We start from the raw sequence: 25157 nt of genomic DNA, 5'->3' as shown, positions 1-25157 counted from the left end.
TAATAATACAACATAAAACTCTAAGTTTTCTCTCTTAATAGAGGAGTTAGTGTGTTAGCTCATGGCCTAAAAATGTGCAGTCTTGGGTTTTTGCTCGTTAGGTTCAGAATTACTTTTTGTGAAAATGAAGTCTGAAAATCATTATCATGGATATCCCAAGGTATATTCATTCTGTGACTTACACTACATTTAGTGATATTAATAACTTAGAAATAAAATGTTACCAGAATCCCCTGGGAGTAATGATTTTTTTTTCCCCCGTTTTATTCCACAAAAGCACTCTGGCTGCAATTTTGTTTTGTTTTGTTTTGTTTCCCTGGTAGGAACCTCAGTCCAGATTTTCAAAACTTTTTCTGTTTTATTTCCCTACTACTTCTTTAGATGATGATCCATAGTTGTAATAGATTATTTTTGAAGTACAGGTATATTCCTGAATACTCATAATAACTATCAGATTTCAAAAATAATGCACAACTTTATCTAAACTATCAAGTGAGCCACTGGTATGTTTTCAGACTACTGTAATGAGTCTGTTTGACCTCATGTGTACGTTTGCATTAATAATGAGAGTTGGGACTCTCTTTTTATATGCCTTAGATATTTAGACATGGCTTAGATATAATATTGTGCTTTAAGTCTTTATCAAGCTTTCATGAGCAGAGCCGTAGTCTAGGAAGTTTTAAGATGAAGAGATATGATTAAGTATTGGGTGTGAAAATTATTAGCATTTTATAACTAAAGGAAATCTTACTGATTAAGTATCTTAAACCTCTCATTTTAGTTATTGAGAAAATGAAGGTTACAGGAAGTAGAAAACTTGAAAGTAAAAGTAGCTAATGACTGAGATAACCAGGAGCAGAATCCAGATCTTTTGAACCTTGGCCAGTACTTTCCTCTCTACTTACCTAGGAATCAAAAACTTCAGATTTATTATTTACTCAGTGACTCCAGTTCTTTTCCCAAAGGATGGAGGACCAATATTTTAATATTTATTTATTTTTGAGAGACAGAGCTTGAGCGGGGGAGGGGCAGAGAGAGAAGGAGACATAGAATCTAAAGCAGGCTCCAGGCTCTGAGCTGTCAGCACAGAGCCGGACGTGGAGCTCCAACCCATAAACTGAGAGATCATGACCTGAGCTGAAGTTGGATGCTTAACCTAGACTGAGCCACCCAGGCACCCCGTGGAGGGCCAATTTTTTTAAAGAAAACATCTTTTATCAGAAATTATCTCTAGCCTTGTACTGGAATTCTAATTTCAGAATATTGAACAGGAAGGATTATTAATAACTGAGGATCTAGGATAAGGTGAAAAAAGCTCTGGAGCGAAACAGTGTGCATTTGAATCTATCTTGTTGGCAATTTACTTAAAGTCTCTGTGCCCCTCTTGTTGCAGTACCAGCCTTGACACAGGTTGTTGCCATGATTTCAGACGTAATATAATACAAATGCGTTATAAGTCATAGATAGTATGTAATGGTGTTAGTCATTAATTAATGTAATGGACCGATTTCTTATAGCATACACAGAAGTAAATGCAAAATGGATTAAAGACCCAAATGTGAAACCCGTTAAAGAAAACACAGACAATAATTTCTTAGAGATTGGTCTTAGCATTTTTCTAGGTATATCTCCTCAGGCAAGAGGAACAAAAGCAAAAATGCACCATTGGGACTACACCTAAATAAACAGCTTCTGCACAGTGAAAGAAACTATCAGCAAAAAGAAAAGGCAGCCTCCTGAATTGGAGAAGATATTTTCAAATGATGTATACAATAAGGGGTTAACAGAAAAAATGTATAAAGAACTTAAACAGGGGTGTCTGGGTGGCTCAGTCGGTTAAGTATCCGACTCTTGGTTTTGGCTCAGGTCATGATCTAGCAGTTAATGACTTCTAGCCTTGCATCGGGCTCCGTGCTGATGATACAGGCCCTGCTTGGGATTCTCTCTCTCTCTGCCTCTCCCCTGCTCATGCTCTCTCTCTCAAAAATAAATAAACTTTTTTTTTTAAAAGAGAACTTCTATAATAGAACACCAACCACCCCCCCCAACCACCAAATAGTCTGACTTAATAATGGGCAGAAGACCTGAATAGACATTTCTCCAAAGAAGACATACAGATGGCCAGCAGACACGTGAAAAGTTCCTTGACATCACTAGTCAGCAGGGAAATGCAAATCAATACCACAATAAAATATCACCTCACACCAGTCAGAATGACTAGGATCAAAAAAACAATAACAAGTGTTCGTGAGGATGTGGAAAAAAATTAAAAATAGAAATACCAGAAAGAACCCCCACTAACTTAAAAAGGTATATATGTTCCTATATTTATTGCAGCATTATTTATAATAGCCAAGATATGGAGGCAGCCCAAGTGTCTAACAATAGATGAATGGATAAAGAAGATGTGGGGTGTGTACGTGTATATATGTATATACACACACAGCCACAGAAAGAGAACTAGGTCTTGCCGTTTTTGACAACACAGATGGGCCTTGAGAGTATTATGCTAAGTGAAATAAGTCTGCGAAAGACAAATACCATGTGATTTTACTTATGTGTAAAATCTGAAAAACAAAAAAACCAAACCCGTAAATACAGAGAACACACTGGTAGTTACCAGAGGGAAATGGTTTGGGGGGGATGGGTAAAATGGGTGAAGGGGAGTGGGAGGTACATGCCTCCAGTTATGGAATAAATAAGTCAGGTGAAAGGTATAGCACAGGGAATATAGTCAGTGGTATTGTAGTCAGCATTGTATGGTGACAGACGGTAGCTCTACACTTGAGGTGAGCATGACACAAGTAGTGTTGGATCACTGTGTTGTGCACCTGAAACTAACATTGTGTGTCAGCTATTCTTCAGTTTGAAACAACTGTTATGAAATACTGTTGTTTAGCTGCTATCAATTCGAAATGGCAAAATGGAAAGAACGTGAATTTTGGGTTGTCACCATTTCCCAGGTGTGGGATCTTATAGAAGTTATTACATCGGCCAGAATGTCTGCCCTACAGAGTTGCAAGGATTAAATTAAGGCACCTCACATGGTGTCTAACTTACTTATTTTATGTTGGTTTCTTTTCCCTCACTCTCTTGACCGAACATCAGCATGGCAGATAGTTACTGGAGATAGCACCATTTTTTTTTTTTTTTTTTTTTTTTTAATTTTTTTTTTTTCAACGTTTATTTATTTTTGGGACAGAGAGAGACAGAGCATGAACGGGGGAGGGGCAGAGAGAGAGGGAGACACAGAATCGGAAACAGGCTCCAGGCTCTGAGCCATCAGCCCAGAGCCCGACGCGGGGCTCGAACTCACGGACCGCGAGATCGTGACCTGGTTGAAGTCGGACGCTTAACCGACTGCGCCACCCAGGCGCCCCGAGATAGCACCATTTTGACACGTGAATAATTTAACTTGGTGCTCTATAGCCTTTGCATGTGTTGGGTTTAACTCCCAAGTCAACCTAAGTGCTATTTTATCTTCTGATTGCTCTTTACTCTGTTTCCTGCCCACTTTCTTTATTTATTCCTCCTAGCAAGTTCTAATTACATTGATGTATCAGATGTGCCTCATATTTCTGAGTGTCCCTGAGATGGCCTCTTAGTTGTAACATGATGTGATTTATTTCTGATAACAACAACAAAAAATATATAGATAATAGTTAATTCAAACCAGCTCTTGTTAACTTTTGGGAATTTTATCAAGCCCAGGGCCATTCTTTTTATTAATAGAGACTTGTTTTTATAGTAACAAGTGTACGTCCATCACACAGGGAATTATTGAAGTTTCTGTGCAGCCTTCAAACACAAAACAGAAAAGCCACGATGCCCACATCCAAAGCCATAGAACCACTGTCTTCTCACCTTATGTGAGCACTCTGCAAGGCCTGAATTCCATCCCTTTGAGGTGCTTGATGTTCTCGAGCCCCATTTTCTTTCCTTCTGTCTGCTCAGACTGCACTTTTCTGGTGACGCTTCATTGTGCTTCTGTGCAGTCCCTGGGAATTGCCTAGCTTTCCCCAGCCTAGGATGTAGAATTTGGAAGAGTCCCTGGAAAAGGTTGACTTACTCAAGTTGTATAGCAGATAACCTGAATTTTGACTGGCGCTGGCAGCACCACTGGGAGAGATTGTTCGTAATAACAAAATGCTAACAGATGATTTTTCCACATTGCTTGGCACCATCACAATGTCTTTCATCAGCAGGCACTTTGCTGCGTTCTTTTTTGACAGACATGTTTGTGGGGACCAGACAAGCAAACGTCTCCCTCCGTTGCTTGGGTTTCAGTACAGTGTGTTCCTTCGATGGTATCTCTGAGCAGTGGTAATGTGAAGGATATTAAAAAATAATGAGGATTTGGTAGGGGAAGGAAGGACCAGCCCCTGAGGAGGCTGGGGGAGTTGCGTAGAGTCCAATCCCTAATCAGATTAAAATCACAAATGTGGTTCAATTCTACTGGATGGTTTATTATGTTTATGGGAACAGCCTTTATGCTTATTGTGAAAAGCACACTAATCTTTGAGATTTTGAATCATTAAAATTAGATCAGTGTCAACTTTTAGAAATACCCAGACTTAAAAAACAAAAAACAAAAAACAAAACCCCTGAATGTTGTATTTGAATTTTGTAGGCGATACCAACTCTAAAATCTCATAGTTTGTGCTGCGCGTTGGACTGTCAGAGAGGAAGTGGCCACATGTGTCTCTCTTTAAAATTTTTTTTGAAGCAACAAGTCTAGTTGGGTGGGTAATAAAGAGGCACAAGGAAGTCTTAATATTTAAGACTAAAGAAATAATTCAATTCAATAAGCATTTATGGATCACTAACTAGCCAAGCAATGTGCAATGTTCTGGAAGTTCAAGCATGAATGAGGCATGGTCCCCAATTGCCTGGAGCTTTTAGATTTACAAAGAAGATAAACATAAATAACTAAAATGTCATGTGAACCTAGCAAGCTCTTTGGCAACAAAGTCAAAGAAAAATTTTTGTCAAGAAAGATCAAGAAAAGTTTAAGCCTTCAGCTGAACTGGACTGAATTTTCCTTTGGGATTTTCACTAGGTGAAAATGGAGAGAAAAGGTGTTTTAGGTAGTGCAGATAGCATGTGCAAAAGCATAAAACTGTGAGGGTTGAATGTATTCTTGAATCTGTAGGGGTGCAGCACAGGTAAAATATAGAGAAGTCTCTGGAAAAGTTAGCAAAAGCAAGGTTTTAGGGTCATGAGGTGTCATGGAAAGAATGTAGACTTATCTGCTGTGTAGAATAACTATTTTCAATATAGATAATGAAGGGGTATTCTCCTATGGGGACATATCAGAATCAGGAAGGGGCTTTTTCAAATAACACGTGTTTTCCTTTGCAATTTTGAAATGACCCAAGGAAAAGTCATTGCCAAAAAGAATGCGCTGATATTGTGGTATCATACTGTCTCAGCTGTGCTTGGAGCAGAGTACAGATTAAGGACAGTTGCTGTTGATTGCAATTCTAGACACCTTTTGTAATCCCTCGGGGAGCTTTAAGGGTATGGGTGCAAGGGTACCATCTCAGATCTCTGATGATGCTTCTGCCCATCAGTGTTTGTTTTTTTTTTTTTTTACAGAGTTGTCTAGGTGTTTCTTTTTCTTCTTTTTTTTTTTTAAAGCTTATTTATTTTTGAAGAGACAGACTGAGCAGGGGAGGGGCAAAAAAGAGAAGGAGAGAGGGGATCCCAAGCAGGCTCCTTCCACCCTGCCAGCACAGAGCCCGATGTGGGGCTTGAACTCATGGACTGTGAGGTCATGACCTGAGCTGAAATCAGGAGTCGGACACTTAACCAATTGAGCCACCCAGGCACCCCGAGAGTTCTCTTGGTGTTTCTAATGCAGAACAGGCTGAGAAGCACTACATTAGACAGATGAAAGTAGTTTCAGTAAGGAAAAGATGATTAAAACAGAATGGTTTAATTGTGATTGCTCTCTTAAGGATTATGAATTTGAATCTTCCTTAGAGGGAGAGACATAGATACACATTAATAGGCTATTGCAAGTGGGAAGAGGATGCAATTAAAAATGAAAGCAGTAGAATCAATCAAGTTATGAGTAAAGGAAGATGGATAAAATATGGATGGCCTCTGGTAGATAGAGCTTGGGGAAGACTGGAAAGATGTCAAACCTCAGCACCTGTCTGCTTTCAAATGATATACTGGGATGAAGGCCGAAAAACCGCAGATTTTTTTTAGCAGGGAAGGTCAGGGAGAGGGAAACCCTTAGTGCTTCATATGTCCTGAGGATCATTTAGCTAAGAATAAATAGAAGTTTTATAACGATTTTGTCTCCTGTGTACAAGCATCCTGTTTAATGTGAAAGTAAAGGAGCCTGGAAAAGAAACTCACCAGGGCTCAAAAACATCGTGTTCCCTTGACCCAGCCTCATCTGTAGTTTTGGCTATAAGGAACTGGGTTTGACATTTCATAAAGATTCCCAGGGATCTTAGGCAAACGTTGTGCAGGAAGGAGTACTTGATTATTCTATAGAAAGTTCTACTGTCTGTGTTTGATTCACCAAACCACTAGCAAATCACTGGCTGTAGATAAAGGTGAGGAAATAGCACATGGTTTCCACGTGCAAAGAAGAAGTAGAGTGGAAAACAGAGTTAAAACCTAGCTTTGCCAAAGACTCGATGCATAGTATGTGTGGACTTGAGATACTTCCCTTGTAATAGAGCCAGGCACACCTTGAAATAATTGGTAGGATATGGACAGATAGAGAATGAATGAGGTACTTAGTACCTAATCATTTTGAATTGCTGTGGCATGCTAAGTTCCTGAGTGCCACCAAGACAAAATCAGAATGATCAAAAGGGGTTGTGAATAGGGAAGGGCAAAGATAAGTTGTCTGTTTGGGCCTTTTGAATTTTACTGGTCACAGGGTTTCTTATTATAATCCCAGCATGTTGGTATGGAGTACATGGAAATCCAGTATATCTTTGTTATTTGGGAATTCTTTCAGTCAGTGAACACAGATTGTGAGGAAGCCATTCATGGAATCTATGCTTAATAATCTGTCCCCTTTGGGCATTTGCGGGAGAGGAGGGGTATTGAGAGAAGACAGCATTTGCAAAGGCCCAGAAAGAACATGGTCCTGAGAGAGGGACAGTGCTGTGTAAGAGTGAAATCCAGGGAATATATGGGGAAGAGGCAGGAGCCCAAACTGCAGAAAGTTGACAGAAAACCAGTCAATAGAGACTTCAGTTCATGTTTCAGTGTTAGTCTGTAAATATTGGCCAATTATTGAAGAGATATTAAGGAATAAAAAATCTGCATTTATTGAAAAAATCTCCTGGAACCAGTAGGGTGAAACTGAAGTCAGGATAATTAGTTAGGTGGCTGTTGCCATTGTCCAGATAAAAAGGACCCAATGAAAAGTTGAGGTAGCGGGGATGGAAGGAAGGGAATGAATCAGAGAAATCAGTGAAGTTTGTTGATAAGTAATATGTTAGGAAAGAGCAAGGGAAAGCAAGGAATCCAGTATGACATCCAGGTTATACTGAACGTGATGACTGGGAAGACGGCGATGCCATTAACTGCAAGAAGGAATTTCAGAGGAAGAACAAACTGAGGTTTGGCAGTGATGAATTCCTTTTCACACATGTTGAATTTGAGGTGGCTGATTAATTAAGCAGGTAGACCAGTCAGGAGGATGGTTGGAATTAAGTGGTAAGGTACCACTTTGGAAATTACAGTATATACAGTAAGTGAGTGTTGCTTACCATATCAGTACGCAAGATGGTGCAGAGAGATTGTGTAGTGTGAGGATAAAATGGCAAGGAAGATGCCTGGAGACCACATTTAAGGGATGAATGGCATCCACAGTTTGACTGGAGAGGGCTGAGAGAGGGGAGGAAAAGGGATAGAGAAAGTGTATCAGAAGTTCAGGGAAGGGTGCCTGGGTGTCTCAGTCAATTAAGGGTTCAACTCTTGGTTTCAGCTCAGGTCACGATCTCACGATTTGTGAGATTGAGCCCCTTATTAGGCTATGTGCTGACAGCATGGAGCCTGCTTGGGAATCTCTCTTTCCCTCTCTCTCTGCCCCTTCCACTCCCTCTCTCCCTCCTCCTTTATCTCTCTCAAAATAAATAAAAGAAAAAGAAAAAAAAAGTTCAGGGAAACGGGGAGAATTTCAAGGTACAGGCACAGTCAACTTTAACAATGCAGCCTAGAGGGCAGGATCACTGAAACGTGCTGACCAAATGTAACGCTCAAATCACAGGGTTTCAGTAAGTTGGGGGGTCAGGAAGGCAGGAGCCAAATGTAATTGGATGAAAGGGGAATGGATGAGAAATATATCGAGAGAGTTGTGTCTCTTTTCCACCTAAATTCTGCTGTGAAGAGGAGACGGTGAGAAAGAAAGGGCAACAGCTAGAAGGGATTAAAGGAACTGTCTTCATTTTTGCTTTAGATGGATAAAGCATGCTGCCGGGAGCCTGCTGAGAGGGGAAAGCAAAGTGGTGTAGCCTCTGGAATCTGTCAGGCATGAAAGAGACAATAATGTAGCAAACTTATGTGGCACCTTCTATGCTCCAAACCCTCCTCTACGGGCTGTTTTATATACATTAACTCATGTTCTTCTCAACTGCCTTATGAGGTAGAATCTGTTAGTATCCCCATTTTACTTATGAGAAAACTGAGGTCCAGAGAGGTTAAATAACCTGCCCAATTTGTGCTCTCCCCACTGCACTAAGCACATGTGTTACAGAACCACCAAAACAATACATAGGCACATACATCAGCCTCAGCTGTCTTGGGATCATTGGTTAAGAGGGTGGAAGGGAGCAAGGTGATTGCTGTTGGATGGAAGGGACCAAGGTGATTGCTGCAGACACAGATCAGTCATGTGATAAAAGGAAAGTTTCTCTGTGGAACATGTCTTTGCAACTTGTTTCTATTATTAAGAAGTTGAGGGGGCGCCTGGGTGGCGCAGTTGGTTAAGTGTCTGACTTCAGCCAGGTCACGATCTTGCGGTCCGTGAGTTCGAGCCCCGCGTCAGGCTCTGGGCTGGTGGCTCGGAGCCTGGAGCCTGTTTCTGATTCTGTGTCTCCCTCTCTCTCTGCCCCTCCCCCGTTCATGCTCTGTCTCTCTCTGTCCCAAAAATAAATAAAAAACGTTGAAAAAAATTAAAAAAAAAAGTTGAAGACTGAGTAAAATGATTGGCTCATCAATGTCATTTGACTCTCAACCTTCTTGGAAGGTTAGTTGGGAACAACCACCAAGAGTTAGTGTGATGTGGCAGAACTGAATTAGTCACTATAATGAAGTTGAAATGTTGGTAAGCGATTCCGTGGAACTCAGGGCTGGGATGTATTAGAGGTGGGCAGGGGAGTGAGAGGGCAATCGTGACAGGTAGGATGTTGAAACAGATTATCTTGATCACATCGTTGAATGAAGCTTGAAATTACTTTCAGGTATTTGGTAGCAGAACTCCTGAAATTTTGGGTAAACTTTTGTATTTGTAGTACTTTGTTTATCTAGACTTGCTTAAGCTTTTCCTGGTTTTGCGCCCATCATGCCACAAAGGTGGCCTTATTTGGAAATTTTGAAGAATGACTATAAATCTGTTGGTCTTTTATTCTAATATTGTCATTAGCAGCAGTACCTAATAGTAACATTTATTCAAATGTTCTATAGCTTTCTCAAAACCCTAGAGATGACTCACAATCCTCCTCATTTGGGGAAACTCAGGCTTGAAGACACAAAGTTCCCTGCCTGAGGTCACAAAGCTAACAAGTGGCTAAGCTGGGATGCAGACCAGGTGGTACGAATCCAGAGCTCAGGCGCCTAGCCCCCTGTGCTGTACAAGAAATAGACAGTGTCTGGATTTCGCCAGTTTGTTGAGAGTTGCATCAGGCTGCCATTTCCACATGTGAGAAAACCACCTTTAGAAAAACCTTGCCTCTAGTTCTACTGACCATGGTAATTTGGGCGTTGGTTCATGAGGGAAATGAGCTAGTAAAAATATAGTTAAAAGGTATCTTAATGTGGAGAATCTTCATATGTCTTTACCTTCCCTGATGAGGTCATTAAACATATTTCTTTACCTTTTCCATGCAAAAGGGATCTATGCTTGTGTACAGTTTGTGGGCTGAAATTACAGTGGAGAGGGTTTTGTTAGGCCACAAGGAAGGTCCATAGGATAATGACCGGATAGAACCATCACATTGGTTTTTACCTACCCATCTCATCAATATTATGTGCTTGTCACGTCAGCTGCTGGGATACAGAGATGGGGGGCAGATCCATCTCGTGGAGTTTATAATCCGATGAGAAAAGCAGACATTAACTAAGTTCACCAGAAATATTTAATTACTGTAAAACTAGATTCTGGAAACCCTAATAACATCATAAATTTGAGTGCTTCCGCTTTAACCATAATAGGCTAAATGACTTTGAAGGCTGGGAAACAGACTAGCTGATGACCGAGAGCTTGCCGGCTCTGTGCTACTAAGTGTAAAACCACAGACTCGAGGCGCTGAAGTAACTGAAAAGATAACCGTTAAACAGCTGAGAGTCTTATAAAATGCAGTTTAAAATGTTGGTATGTAGAAGGGGAAAATAGCAAATCTTAATATTCTCATTTTCTGTACATTTGTATAGCTTATTTATTACTATATTATGAAAGATTATGAAACAGACACAGATACTGATCAGAGACAGCTTTGATATGGAAACTTCTAAAAAATACACATGTGTTAAAGCTTCTTCTCACACCTTTTGTTTCTGCTGTGTTGGCCCAGAAATGGCATAGAAGAGGTGTTCTAAAGGAGACTATGACTTAGAGACTATGTGTCTCTAAGGTACACAGCCAGAAGGAGCTCTTTTTTTTTTTCTCACAGTGTTCTTTTTCCAAACTAAAAATAATAAAAGATATATTCAAGCATGTTCAAATCTTTACGAAGAGTTTGTTTTGCCTTTAATATTAAAAATGGGTGAAAGTTCTTAGGGGATAGTTTCACTTTAAGCCTTAATCCATGGCAGTAATTCCCATGAGGTCAGATTGGCTGCAATTATGCTTCTACTCCAACTATCTAAGTCTTTGGAGAATTCATAAAGGGAAATTTATACCCTGTTGGATTCTGAAGAGAATGTCTCTGTGTTTCCCTGTGTTGATGTGGCCTGGGCTATGGTGGCACAGGGATGGTACTGAATTTTTTTTTATTTCTGCTATATTTGATTTTTCTAAAATCTTTACTTTCTTTCCCATTCATATCTCTACAGGCTCAATTTGAACTTCAGGCATTTCATATCCGCGGCGAGCATGCAGCGGTTACAGCAAGGCTAGAAGAAACCATTGAAAATCTCAAACATGAGATAGAACACCGGTGGCGAGGAGGATGTGAGGAGATGAGAGACGCGTGTGTATCCACCGATGACGACCACCCTCCAAAGACCTACAGAAATGTGTGCATCCAGACAGACAGAGAGACTTTCCTCAAACCCTGCGAAGGTGAAGGCAAGACCATCAGAAGTAACCAGATAATACCCAAAAAGCTGAATATCTCCTCTTTAAGCCAGCTGTCTCCCCCAAATGACAACAAAGACGTTCATGTACCACTTCAGTCTGTGGAAGGCATCTCACCACCTCAGCCAAAGGCATCGCCTCCCCCTCCTGCCCCACCCCTTCCAGCAGCCATCCCTCCCCCTCCCCCTCCCCCCCTCCCTCCGGGACTTGCAGCTTTGCCACCCGTACCTCCACCCCCACCTGTAAGTGCCGGACCTCCTCCACCCCCACCGCCTCCTCTGCCTCCAAGTGCCGGACCTCCTCCCCCTCCCCCTCCGCCACCACTTCCCAACTCCCCTGCTCTGCCCAACAGTGGGGGGCCCCCTCCTGCTCCAACACCCCCAGGACTTGCACCCCCACCTCCTCCTGGACTCTTCTTCGGAGTTGGCCCTTCTTCTAGCCAATGTCCTCGGAAGCCAGCCATTGAGCCGAGTTGCCCCATGAAGCCTTTATACTGGACTAGAATCCAAATAAGTGATAAAAGGTAAGCCCAACCCCTGGCCCATTCTCAGCTTGTGAATTCCCAGGATTTTGCACGAGTGACATTTTATCCTTACCAGTTGGATATCTGTGTACTGTATGCCATTCTCAAATGTGGTTTGTAGTGAATACCTTGGATTAACAAGGTTGCAGTGTTTGAGGGGGAGAATGTCTGTCTCCACCAGGTCTTATCTGTGTTCTCTACAGACTGATGCTGGGAGAAACAGTGCGTGCAATTTCAGATCCTTCTGTAAGATAAAGCTTCCATTTGACAGACTTTTCTTAGAGAAGAGCTCTGGTGTAAGTTAGAGCCTTCTCCAACATCCCTACAACTAGCAAGTAATCATAAAGACACTGAGCCTGAACCTATACTGCAGGTTCACTGAAGATGTTTAGAATATCTGTCTTGTCTTTAGATGGTATCAGCAACCTTATGATCTGGATATTTAACAGGTACGTGTAATTTTTCAGGTTTTATTAGAAGAACCAGACACAACTGAGTCATTAGCTCTTTAGGTCAGAAGGGCATCCTAAAATATAAAACCTCTGCTTGAACTCTCATCCCCCTAACTGCCAAATGCCCTCCCATCTTCTACCTTGTTGCCCTTCAGAGAAAGTGCCAGTGTGACACATCTTCCATTTGTATAGCTTGTTAAGCTGGGTTCTGTAAGGCAGCAAGACAGGTTGCTTGGAAACTTCCATACGAACATATTTGGATTGAATTTCTTCTGCCTCCTTTCAGTCTGTCAAGAGGACAATGAGAGAGGTGTTGAGCTGCTGCTTGATTAACCAATGTCTAGATTTGAAATTAATTTGTTTGTAAAGGACAACAAATAGAAAACATATTTTTAAACATAAATATTTGAACTTATTCCCCAAATCGGTGGGTGGTGGTGAATCTTTCAATTTATGTAACATTTTGCCTGCGGAAGGCAGGATATTAAACAAAATACTGTGAAATTCACAATTATAAAGCAACTGGAAATCACTGCAGGGAGGAGTGGGGAGTGACTTAAAACTAAGCATGTGGTGAACTAAGTTGATTATGTGCCTTATATTGGCCCCTTTCCTCTAACCAAAGAATAAGGACCAAGAGTTTATGTGTGGGAAATCCTGATACTTTTTTTTTAAACGCTGATACTTTATTACTTCCTAATTGAATCGTTAAAAAGAGAGAGAGAGAGAGAGAGAGAGATCCTGAAGTGGCTCCTAACGATTACCTAAAGTACTATTATTATTCCTTCTGTCCCATTCAAGACTCAGAGGACATTTCCTAAGAAATGTTTCCCAGAATATTTATTTCGAGTTCTGTTCCCTTATTAATGTTCTCAAATTAATGTACAGACATTCCAGGGTGATGAATCCCACCTGTCAGCCGTGGGGTAGTGTGTTGTGACAGCACATGGAACTGTTCCACACCTGCCTCACGAGCCTGTCTCCACTCCATTCCCCTCAAGACTTCATCAGCAACCAACATCCTAGACCGCAGCGGTGGTCTCACAGTACCACTGGGATATGGGCCCTTTGCCCACTGTTCAACATAGGACAAAGTCATGCTGGAGAGAATCATTACGGTTTCCCTCCTTATGTAGCTGGCCATTTTGAGAAAGAAAGCAATTCAATACTCAAGCTCTTATTAGTTTTACTGTAAGTTTAGGGCTTCATTGTTGAGCCAAATGAAACGTAGGTGAATGTACTAACTTTCCTACATGAAGACAGCATCACGGCCGCTTCCTGCTGTTCCACACATTTAGTCTCTCTGATCATGGGTCCCTCAAAGTGATTTTGTACCCTCAGAGCATGTGTACGTCTTTTAAACTAAAAGGCTGTAAAGATTCTGTGTAGTGTTTTATTCGTGTCCAAAACTAAAATTGTTTGGAGTGTGTTTGTTACAAAGAGAAGAAATGGTATTTTGAGTATTTTGTACAACCAGAAGGGTAAGCACTTTGCATAATGTACGCATGACAAATTTTAGCCTTGGTCTTTTGGGGAACTGGAAGTAAAATATGATTTTTCTCCATTGTGTGTGCACTGTCTCTCATCGACCTAGATTGCTTTTCACTACTCACCTGAACTGATTTTTTTTTAATTTTTAATTTTTATTTATTTTGAGAGGCAGAGAGAGCTCAAGTGGGGGAGGGGCAGAGAGAGAAAGAGAGAGAGGGAAAGAGAGAGAGAATCCCAAGCAGGCTGCATGATGCCAGCGCAGAGCCCAACATGGGGCTCGAACTCATGAACCATGAGATTATGACCTGAGCCGAAACCACGACTCAGTCACTCAACCGACTGAGCCACCCTGGCACTCCAGGGCACTCACTTTTGGTCTTCCTTGTGAGTATCTTCACCTTCTTCCTCCACTTCTCCCTCCTCCTCCACCATTTCCCTCCTCCCCAATATTTCTTCCTACCTCCTCCTCCTCCTACTTCCCTCTTCCTCTTCTTTTGAGCTAGAATTTTACATTCAGTGATGAGAAAGGAGTTGATCATTATAGCAGATGAGATGGTCTATTGTGAGTGAGTCCTTGTTACTCCTCTACCAAATGCCAATTGCTCCCAACTCACTGAGAGGTAGTATTCCAAAATTCTTCTCTTCATTATTGGAAATGCCTTTTCCCACAGAAACAATGTGTAGTAAATGGTGATAAAGCGTGCAAGCTGTCAAAGCCAGTTTACTGTAGAATAGAAGTGAGTTGCAACACTAGTCATACTAGTGTGGGCTCACAGTCTTTGGGGCTGGGGCCAAGCAGTACAGGTGCAGGGATGAGAGGGGAATGGGGGGGGTGGAATGGATGGGTCTGAACAATTGCCCTTATGCATCACACCATCTCTCTCTGCACACCCTCTCCTCAGCTTCCGAGAACCTCCCTGAGGCCCAGACCAGGAGCCCTTAACAGGCTGCATGCTCCAAAATCCCCTGGCTCTTTTCTGCCATCGAGACCCCCTTCCGTAGTGCAGCTGAGATTAACCCTTGAAATTAATGGTGTTCCTGTTCAAATGGGAGTTAAGTGAGTGGGGGAGGACAGGAGCACATGGATGGATGTACTTCACTGGAAATTTCTAGCTCTTGGGTGATGATTTCACAGGTATTCACTATACTCTTATATGTTGTACATGTCACACATATACTCTTAAATGGCTCAAATATTATATTGGAAAAATTATAATAAAAAGTGGAGAGAAGTGAATCTGGACAGATCAAGATGTTCATATTTCATGGGAAAGGCAGACATATAGCAAAATGTGAACACCCGGGTCTGAGAAGTCCATCTTCCCACCTGTTTTGAACATGATGAAAATTGCCTTTTAGCATCAAAAAATTGTGTGGACCATCCCATGTAGTAAGAGTTCTTTTAGTTTTCAGTGATGGAGAAAATACATGTTAAAACAAGGGTAAGTACTTAAAAATATTCTGGATCATACTACATACTTACATTTGAAAAACAATGTGTAGATGAAATATTATGTTTGTCCATGGGTATTAAATGTGTTTAAAAATAAGAAAGTAGACATTTGGGGGAAAATGTGTTCTGACTAAAAGAAGCCTGGATGGTAACCTCTCTGAGCCCACTCTCAGAGGCAGTTTTTCTATACCTGATTTTCCATAGCTTCTTCCCTTTCTTTGTTTCAAAACCAGGGTGCCCCTGTTTTTTTGACGACAAAAAAAAAAAAAAAAAAAAAAAAACAACAACAACAAAAAAAACAAAAAACACCAAAAAACAAAAACAAAAGCACAGCCTCCCCATGGCTACTTTAGTTGAAATCCCTGTGCGGACTGGTTCAGTGGAGTTTTTTGGTTTGTTTTCATTGTTAATACTGTTGTTGGGGCGGAGTATTATAAATCAAGTACTTCTAAATGAGCTCAGTCTGTTCACAAATTATGGGTCCTGCCCTGAGTTGACCCAAGCTAATCCTAAAAATCACTTTTAAAAGTATTAGAAGAAGTCCAACAAGAAGGTAAATCTTAACTTAGGAAAAGGTGAAGAATTTTATTCTGCTTAAGAATTGTTATTAAGAATTATCCCATTAATGGGGTGCCTAGATGGCTCAGTTGAGCATCTGACTCTTGATTTCGGCTCAGGTCATGATGCCAACATCATGGGATCGAGCCCTTCTTTGGGCTTTATGCTGGGCCCAGTGCCTTTCTCTTTCTCTCCCTCTCCCCCTCTCGCTTACTTGCTCACTCTCTAAAAAAATAATAAAAACAAGAATTATCCCACGAATGTCCCAGAATTGGTTATCTTTTTAGCATGTACGTAATGCCTATTTTTACCTACCATGGAAATGCCACAGACTGAGGGAGAAACAGCTTACATGGCCTCGATTATGTGAATCCCAGGATTTCTGGTCCTGCATGTTTTCTCTAGATCTCTTTCTTTTTGATTGCATCTAATGATCATTCAGTTTTAGAAATGTGTGTTGGCTTTGATGTTCTATAGTATATTTTGACTTAAAAAAAAAGATACAGCACAAAAAACTTTTCTTCCAGCTTTATTAGGATATATATACATACACACACATTTTTTTAAATGAGTCATAAAGTGAATTAGAGATTTTACTATATTCTATTCTCATCTGTTTTGATTCTAATATTTAACTTGTCATTTTTTTCTTTTAAGCCAAAATGCTACACCAACCTTATGGGATTCCTTAGAAGAACCTGATATTCGGGATACTAGTGAATTTGAGTATTTATTCTCCAAAGACACAACTCAGCAGAAGAAAAAGCCTCTGTCAGAGACCTATGAGAAAAAGAACAAGGTCAAAAAGGTATTGGGTGACTATAGTAATTGTATTTTTTGTCATACATGGGAATTCATTATTGAATTGGAATGCTTTTAAGTCACTGATTGGAAGCTTTGGAAGCTTTTAAGTCACTGATGACGAAAAGAAGTCAGTAGTTTGAGAAATCTGTGCTTATTCTTGCAGGCATACCCGAATTTTCAAACTATTTTCTTAATAATCTGGACTTTTTTCCAACTATTCTGTTGAAAAAAATACAAAATTTAATTTGCACTTAGTGAAACTAGTATGCATGTTCTATGGAAAATGTTTTACTCATTCACTTATGTATAATTTCGTTCATCTAGCAAATGTTTATTGGGAGTGTATCTATGCCAGGTTTTGCTTTAGGCCCATGTGGTCCAGTGTGGTAGCCATTAAGCACATGTGGCTGTTTAAATTTAATACAGTTGGATAAAATTAAAAATTCAGGCCTTCATTGTCACTTGCTACTTTTCAGTTTTGTTTTTATGGCTAGCAGCTACCATATAGCACAGATTTAAAAAGGTGTCATTATAAAAAGTCTTATCGGATAGCACGGTCTGAGCATCTGGGATGCTTTGGTGAGAAAACCCCAAAGAACCTTGGCCTGTGGCACTTATATTAACAATCAGCATTACGAACAAAATATTGAACCATGTGATAGAGCAGGGTACGGAAGATGGATTCGGGCACGGTTGGGACGGGGCTGCAGTTTTAAGTGGAGTGCTCAGAATAGTTCTCCTGGATAAGTTGACTTCTGAGCAATGACCTGGGGACTTGAAGTCAGAGGCCGCCAGCCTTACAACAGAGAGCAAGTTCAAGATTCCCCACGCCATCAGGCAGATGTGAAGTTGAATCGCAGCTGAGCCAGGTGCCAGCTGTGCAACCTGCCTCAAAGTTCTTCCTCTCTTTGCCCCATCCCCTCCCTGCGACATGAGGTAATGACTACTCACAGTGTTATTGTAAGTAGTTATTAAATGAGGTAATTGATATGTCCTGCTCAGCACAGTTCCTGACACAGTCAGCCCCCAACAAATGACGGCTACTCTCGTCATGTTACTGTTGAAGTCACTGCTGTGATCTCTAGGCGTTAGCATTTTGATGATAGCATAGCTTGTGCTGGGGAAAAAGTATAGTTCACCTGTGGCTCTGCTATTGATTTGCTCTGTGAGTCTGGGCTGCCCATCTGTATTCTCTAGGCCATATTTTTTCCTTTTCTCTAAAACAAGATTAACAATATCTGAGTGTACCTGACCCACCAGGATGTTGTGAAATTGAATTGAACAGATTTTGAAGGAAATGTTTTGAAAAGTGTAATAATGAATGATGTTATCATCAACGCTTTATTGTTAAATTATATAGCAGGCTTCATCCATCAGTTCCTATCTCAAGTAATATTATGATTATGAACTCAGTGTGCCTTATAGGGGAAAATAGGACCAAAACCCGAGTCCAGTTTTCTGTTAATCAAATCAGGTTCTCCCACTGACTTGAGTTACGAATGAAAATCATGATCAAAGTCTTTCACCTGTCAGATTCATTGCAACTATGTTTTCATGAGAAAAATGTGACACCGGGAAGCCTGGGTGGCTCAGTTAGTTAAGTCTAGCTCTTGGTTTTGGCTCAGGTCATGATCTCATAGTTCCTGAGTTTGAGCCCCACGTTGGGCTCTGTGCTGACAATGCGTAACCTGCTTGGGATTCTTTCTCTCTTCTTCTCTCTCCCCCTCCCCAACTCACGTGTGCTGCTCCCTCCCCCGTCTCTCTCTCTCTCACAATAAATAAATAAACTTAAAAAAATAATAAAAATGTGATGCTAAAAATAACTAAATATCAGCTCAACTCTTTTAGGAGGACATATTGCATGAAACAATTCGAATTCTTCTAATAAAACTATCAGTTACTGGTAAGGAGTCAACTAATATATATATTATATACTATATATATTATGCATATATACTATATATAGTATATAGTATATGTATATACATATATATACATATATATACAGAAGCAGTAGTCTTCTGTGTCTATAGATGGTATTTAATAAACCAGCTGGCCCTTAAAGCACATTTATTTCTATCTTGTATGAATCTCACTGCATGCGAATACATGATATGTATATATATATGCATATCATGTGTATATATATATACACTATACATGTATATATATATACATATACATGTATATATATACACTATATATATATACACTAGTATGTATATATATGTATGTATATATACTAGTATATATAGTATATATACTATATACTCTCACTGCATGTGAATACATGATATATATATACATATATATACTATACATATGTACATAGTACTATATGTACATAGTACTATATGTGTAGTATATATATGTATACATATCATGTATCCGCATGCAGTGAGATTCATACAAGATAGAGATAAATGTGCTTTAAGGGCCAGCTGGTTTATTAAATACCATCTATAGACACAGAAGACTATTGCTTCTGTATGAAAAGCCAAAGAAGAATGTCTGTATTCCAAAGCTAGCCTAGATTTACCTCTTCCAGGGAGCCTCTTCTGGCTAACCAGGAACTCCACTGAATGTTTTCTTACACAATATCATATTAAACTTACTTTTGTCCTCTCTTTCTTCTCGGATTGGTATTACCCCTTTGTTTCTCCCTCTGGATGCTTGGTAACATGTTGTTTACTCATAAAGCTAATTATTTCTGTTTTGGCAAATGAGTATTTTTAAAACATCAAAGAATTTGTTTTTTTGAAACATCAAAGCATTTGGTTGTTTATTCTTATTTCTTATCTCATAATTGTTTGCCTATTCAACAGAGGATTTCCACTAAGGCAGTTAGTACTTGATATGTTTATTTTGCTTCCCTGTCTGAGGGGGAAAATACCCTTCATTTGAACTCTTTAATCTTTCTGAGCAGCAAGGTTGCCGGCATCCTGTAGAATCTGTGCACATATATAGTCTTCACATTTCTCTGGAGGTAGAGGCAGACATGTACATCTACTGGGCTTTCTGGTCCTGAGACTGGTCGGAGTTTTCAGTGAGCTTGTGACTTACATTAGGGCTGAGATTTTAAGTCTTAAACTAAAAAAATGAACTGAATCAATGCCAAAAGCTCTAAGCCTGTCCCTTACGAGCCTTCTCTCCGTGCCCGTGGTCAGATTTCACGCATCAAGATGGCTTCCTTGGTCTCCTCTCAGAGCCAGGTTTTTTATTTGTTTGTTTGTTTCTCTTAAAATGAAAGTGAAAGTAAATTACAGAGTTTTTGAGCAGCTGGGGAGTTTCAGCATCAGAGGCCAACTTCATCAGCTTAACCACAGCATGATTCCCACACAAGATGACCAGGAAGAACCCTGGCCAAATCGGTCTTGTTTATAGTGATTGGAGTGGAGCGTATGTTGGAGATTTAAAACTCCAGCATTCTGAATCTTGGCTGTAGGGGCTCAGCCAGCATGGAGACCTTTATGTGAATACCTCTTAAGTGGAGCTGGTCTTCCTTCCTCTGTGCAGGCTGCATTCCTTGTTCAGAAAGAACTGTCAGAACTGTTAAGATTCCACTGAACTCAAACTCAGATACTGGTTTCTATTTCTCCTTCTCTAGGAGCATTTGAAGTTCCCATCGCCAGCGGTGGCTGTCAGTAAACAGATACATACACTTTTCAGTGGGGCAGGGATCCCGTTCTGTAATATCTTCTAATCTGATAACTAGAAGGCACCTTCCCAGCCACCGAATTCAGTACCCTCATTTGGCACTCGAGAAACTAAGACCTGGGAAGGTGACGTGACTTTGAGGGTTTGCACACTTGTAACTGGAAAGATGTTAATAGTGACAGACACTTGAGAGGATGTACAAGAGCCTCAGGATGTGCCTTCATTTCCCCTTAATTTAAACATGAATTTGCCCCATCGACGATGGTCACATATTTTGTTGGGATGAATGAGCCGACATCTATAAATGAGAATGGCCATTATTAAAATCAACAAATACAGGCACACTTGGGCAAATCCAAAGTATTTCCTACATTGTGAAATCATCCCAAGTTTTTTCTTTTTTCAAAGTCAATCTTCTAATAGGAAGCTAAATCTTAGAATAAAGAGGCTTTAGGTATCACTCCAACAACAATATATATATATATATATAGATTTAGAGCTGTTTTCCTTTGACTCTACCAACTATTTTAAATATTAGCTGTAGGGGCCCCTGGATGGCTCAGTTGGCTAAGCGTCTGACTGCGGCTCGGGTCATGATCTTGCAGTTCATGGGTTCGAGCCCCGAGTCAGGCTCTGTGCTGACAACTCAGAGCCTGGAATCTGCTTCAGATTCTGTGTCTCCTCTCTCTCTGCCTCTTCCCCACTTGTGCTCTGTCTCTCTCTGTCTCTCAAGAATGAATGAAAATGTGAAATAAATAAATATTAGCTGTAATACTAACACAGATTTGTATTACGTACTCAGGCATGTGCCATCCCATCCTCATTTGTGACACCAGACCATTCTGCTACTTTGACATGGCAGTCACCAAACTGAGAATGGAAGCTGCAAACATCAGCTCCTGTCAGCACCACCAACACTCAGTAACAGCTCCTTTTTTTTTTTTTTTTTTTTGGTCCCTGATAACCTCTGTGCGCATCATTTCACTTTCCCATAGTTTGCTTTTCTATAAAATGGGGAATAGCAACTCTTTACAGGCTTGTTATGAGGATGAAATGAAATCATGCTTATGAAAGTACTTTATTTCCTAGAAATGTGTATTAATCGTCTTAGTTTATGGACTAATGGGAACGTTTTATGAAGAAATTCTTGAACGTCATTCATTCCCAAGGTTGTTGAGGAGTCTTAAAACATTAGTGTGTCCATTCCTGAAACTACTTGCAAATGGTAATCTCTAGACCATTCCTGTTTTTCAGGATTCATACAATTCTACAACTTCCCTTAATGACACATGCAGACATCTGGGAGTTCATCTTACATTGGTTTAGGTAGTCGTTTGCACTGTAGAACAGAATTTCCCCTGTCAATATGCCATACTCCTACGGTCTCTAAGTACATTTGTTCCTGGGAAAGGTAGCTCGGCACCTTGACACAGAGCCAGGAATCTGCCTTTATTGTCTGAGAGGCGTCCTCCTGGTACCTGTTGGGGAAGTGGCTGCTCTGGTGCGCTTTCCAATTGCTTCCTAAACTCGCCCTACAACTCACAGAAATCAGCATGACCTGTCACTGTTCTTCCTGTCTCGAAATGCCACGATCTCACTTTGGATTATAAATAATCTCTCGCTTGTTCCCTCCTCTGTAAGTTACATAAAATCATTCCTTTCCCTCTGCCTTTTTCATAGATACATCTTAAGAATTAATGAGATAAAGGCTATTCCCTAAGCACTTTGGGGTGGGGGAGGGCAGCTGGAGAGGGGTGGCGATGGTTCAGCAGACACTAGTCTGTTGAAACTTCCTGGAGCCAAGAGCCTTCAGTTGTAATTTGGTCACTTTGGCGAGGATCATAGCTGTAATTCTCAACTCCCAGACTTGGTGTCTCAGTTTGGCAGGGAGGGGAGAAGAGTGGAAGGAGAACATTGTTTGGACGTCTGAACATAAATTTATAGGGTTTTCATAACCTGTTGCCTTCCAAGTTTATATAATTTCAGCTTTTGTATACAGAGATAATTTCTCTGGGCTGCCTCGGTAAGGTACGTGCATGATTCTTCCCCCAGGAGTGGGGATGATTTGCCAACCCCTTTATATTTCTCATGTGTTTGAAAAATGAGCAGTGAGGTTAGGGGTTATCATATATAGAAATGAGTGCAATAACTTGCCTGCGTGTTGATTGCACCAATATATGATCTTGAGGTGGTGCTATGTCCAGATTCCTTGAGTGATAGCTAGAATGATAAGGGCTTTCCTGTTCTTCAGCTTAACGGCAGCTGACTGGCCAGATCTACCAAAAGCAAACAGGAGCTTCTATTCCATGACAGGCACTCGTTTACAAATGTTCTGCCTTGCAAATTTTATTTGGAAATAAGGTGGCCCAAAAAGTTAAGTTGTACTTTTACTTTATATATATATATATATATATATATATATATATATATATATATATATATATAAAAGGTGGCTAGAGCTTGTCAGGTATGGATATCAATGATTCTTTCAGAATGTTAAATCTGAATATTATTCTTGGAGTTCAACTATATTTCTCTGTTGGCTGTTAAAACAGTAACAATCTGGACTTGTACCTCAAGCCAGCTGTAGTATCCTTAGGATGGTCATTACCTCCCCCAACCACAAGAGGGCATCTTAGAATGCCAAGATATAACGTTAAATTCGCTTCTTAGAACAGGGAGAAGGGGAAGTTGCAAGAGAGTGACGGCCCCTCAGCACCCTCCTGAGTCGTGTTAAATCTCTTCATTGTGGACCATGAGAGCAAATTATCCACACGATAAGGTGACAAGTATTGGGAGCCAAGTCCGTATTAGGAAGGCTTGTAGGTATTAGCAGAATACAAGTTATTGTTTGACATAGTTCCCATGCTTAGAATGAATGATTGCAGTATAAAAATGCATGAAGTATCAGACTTAGCCCTTTTGTAACTGATCCTGGAATCACCTCCACAACACACACTCACACACTCACTCATATACACACTCACACAAACACACTCACACACACAGAGCTTCTTAAATCTTCCATATCTAAAGGGAGTGAAGATTTATTTGAATAAAGATTTTGTTTTGAAAAACAAAAACATGGGGCGCCTGGGTGGCGCAGTCGGTTAAGCGTCCGACTTCAGCCAGGTCACGATCTCACGGTCTGTGAGTTCGAGCCCCGCGTCGGGCTCTGGGCTGATGGCTCGGAGCCTGGAGCCTGTTTCCGATTCTGTGTCTCCCTCTCTCTCTGCCCCTCCCCCGTTCATGCTCTGTCTCTGTCTGTCCCAAAAATAAATAAAAACGTTGAAAAAAAATTAAAAAAAAAACAAAAACATGATTAGATATTACAAGATAGGCTATGAGAGAATCGTTCTATGTATATATATTTTTAATGTTTGTTTATTGGGGGGGGGGGGTGGAGAGGAGCAGAGAGAGGCAGAGAGAGACTCCCAAGCAGGCTTTCCACTGCCAGCGTGGAGACCTGACGAGGGGCTCCAACTCACAACTCATGAGATCAGGACGTGAGCCAAAACCAAAAGTTGGACGCTTAACCAAGTGAGCCATTCAGGTGCCCCATTTATACTTTTTAAAGTATCTATCCTTCCTCCTGGTTGAAGAAAGTTTTTTGAATTCTTACATATATTTTTCTGGACCTCATTCATTTATGCTTAATTCGGGCCCTTTTCTGAGACTGTGACATGGGATGGGGCTAGACAGCAATTTAAGGCTGAATGCCAATGCAGTGACTCGTCTGGCCTCCACTTTGGAGCTAGAAGGATGTGAGGCTATCGCCAGAACAGGCAAAGACCTTGTGTGTGTATTTAAGTCACAAAACCAGGTCACTGGATGCTTTCTCAACTAAACTCGTAAATGCTTTGCAAAGTGCACACATCTCCAGTATACACTGTGCATACATGTGTTCTCACAGGTTCATGCTAAGACATGAATATGGACAGAAATCAGTCTTAATAATTCCTTGCATTTATGTAATGTCTATCAAGTGAAGATGACAAAGATTTCAGTAGTGATGATAATAGTTAATGCTAAGTAAGTGGTTTTTGGTTAAGGACTTGGCATGTATTAACTTCTTTAAGAATAACAAGAACCCAGTAAAATGGTTACTATTATTCCCATTTTGTAGGTGAGGAAGCTTCAGCCTAGAGGGGTTACATAACTTGTCCAGCCTCTCACAACCCTTAAGTGGTAAGGAAATGAATTTAACAAGAACCCCAGAGCTTGTGGTCTTAATTATTTGACAAATGGTCTGTTGGTCTAAATTTAACTACAAGTCCTGACTTCAAGTTCACTTGAAGAAGGCTAAATTTTATTCCCTGGTCATTGTTTAGTGAAAGAAGCACCGGCTTTCATGTCCATAGACCTGCGTTCTACTTCTGGCTCTGACCTCAACCAACTACTGAATTTTGGGCAACCTCTTTAAATTCTCTGGGTCTCAGGTCTCATCTGTCAAAAGATGCAAACTTTAATTTGATGAATTACAACGATGTGGTCATTACTTCACTTCCACTTTACAAATAGGAACACTCAAGGCCCACCAACTTTCATTTTACCTATGAGAAGATAGACAAGACAATTAGATGGGAACCAACATCTCTGTGCTCAGACCCAGGCACTATCTGATAGATCGAGCTGCTTGACACCATCATGGCACATTGTATGAATCACAGATGTGCAGGAGCTCATGGAATGATTGTCAATAGCTCCTAAAATAAAGCAAGTTTCTGT

At 40.5% G+C, this 25157-nt stretch overlaps 1 protein-coding gene across 2 annotated transcripts in view; it reads left to right on the top strand.

Annotated features, from left to right (window-relative positions):
* Nucleotides 1–25157, top strand: part of FMN1 (formin 1) — a 394550-nt gene that overhangs the window by 179127 nt on the left and 190266 nt on the right. For both annotated transcript variants that reach the window (XM_030318570.1, XM_030318571.1), the window contains 2 exons: nucleotides 11248–12014; nucleotides 16626–16776. In XM_030318570.1, the coding sequence (XP_030174430.1) occupies nucleotides 11248–12014; nucleotides 16626–16776 (918 nt within the window). The remainder of the gene's footprint in view (nucleotides 1–11247; nucleotides 12015–16625; nucleotides 16777–25157) is intronic.

Source organism: Lynx canadensis, chromosome B3 (genome assembly GCF_007474595.2).
Source record: "Lynx canadensis isolate LIC74 chromosome B3, mLynCan4.pri.v2, whole genome shotgun sequence".
In the NCBI taxonomy this organism is placed as follows: domain Eukaryota; kingdom Metazoa; phylum Chordata; class Mammalia; order Carnivora; family Felidae; genus Lynx; species Lynx canadensis.
Note: the sequence above shows the minus strand (reverse complement) of the source record. Positions and strands in the feature narration are given on the sequence as shown.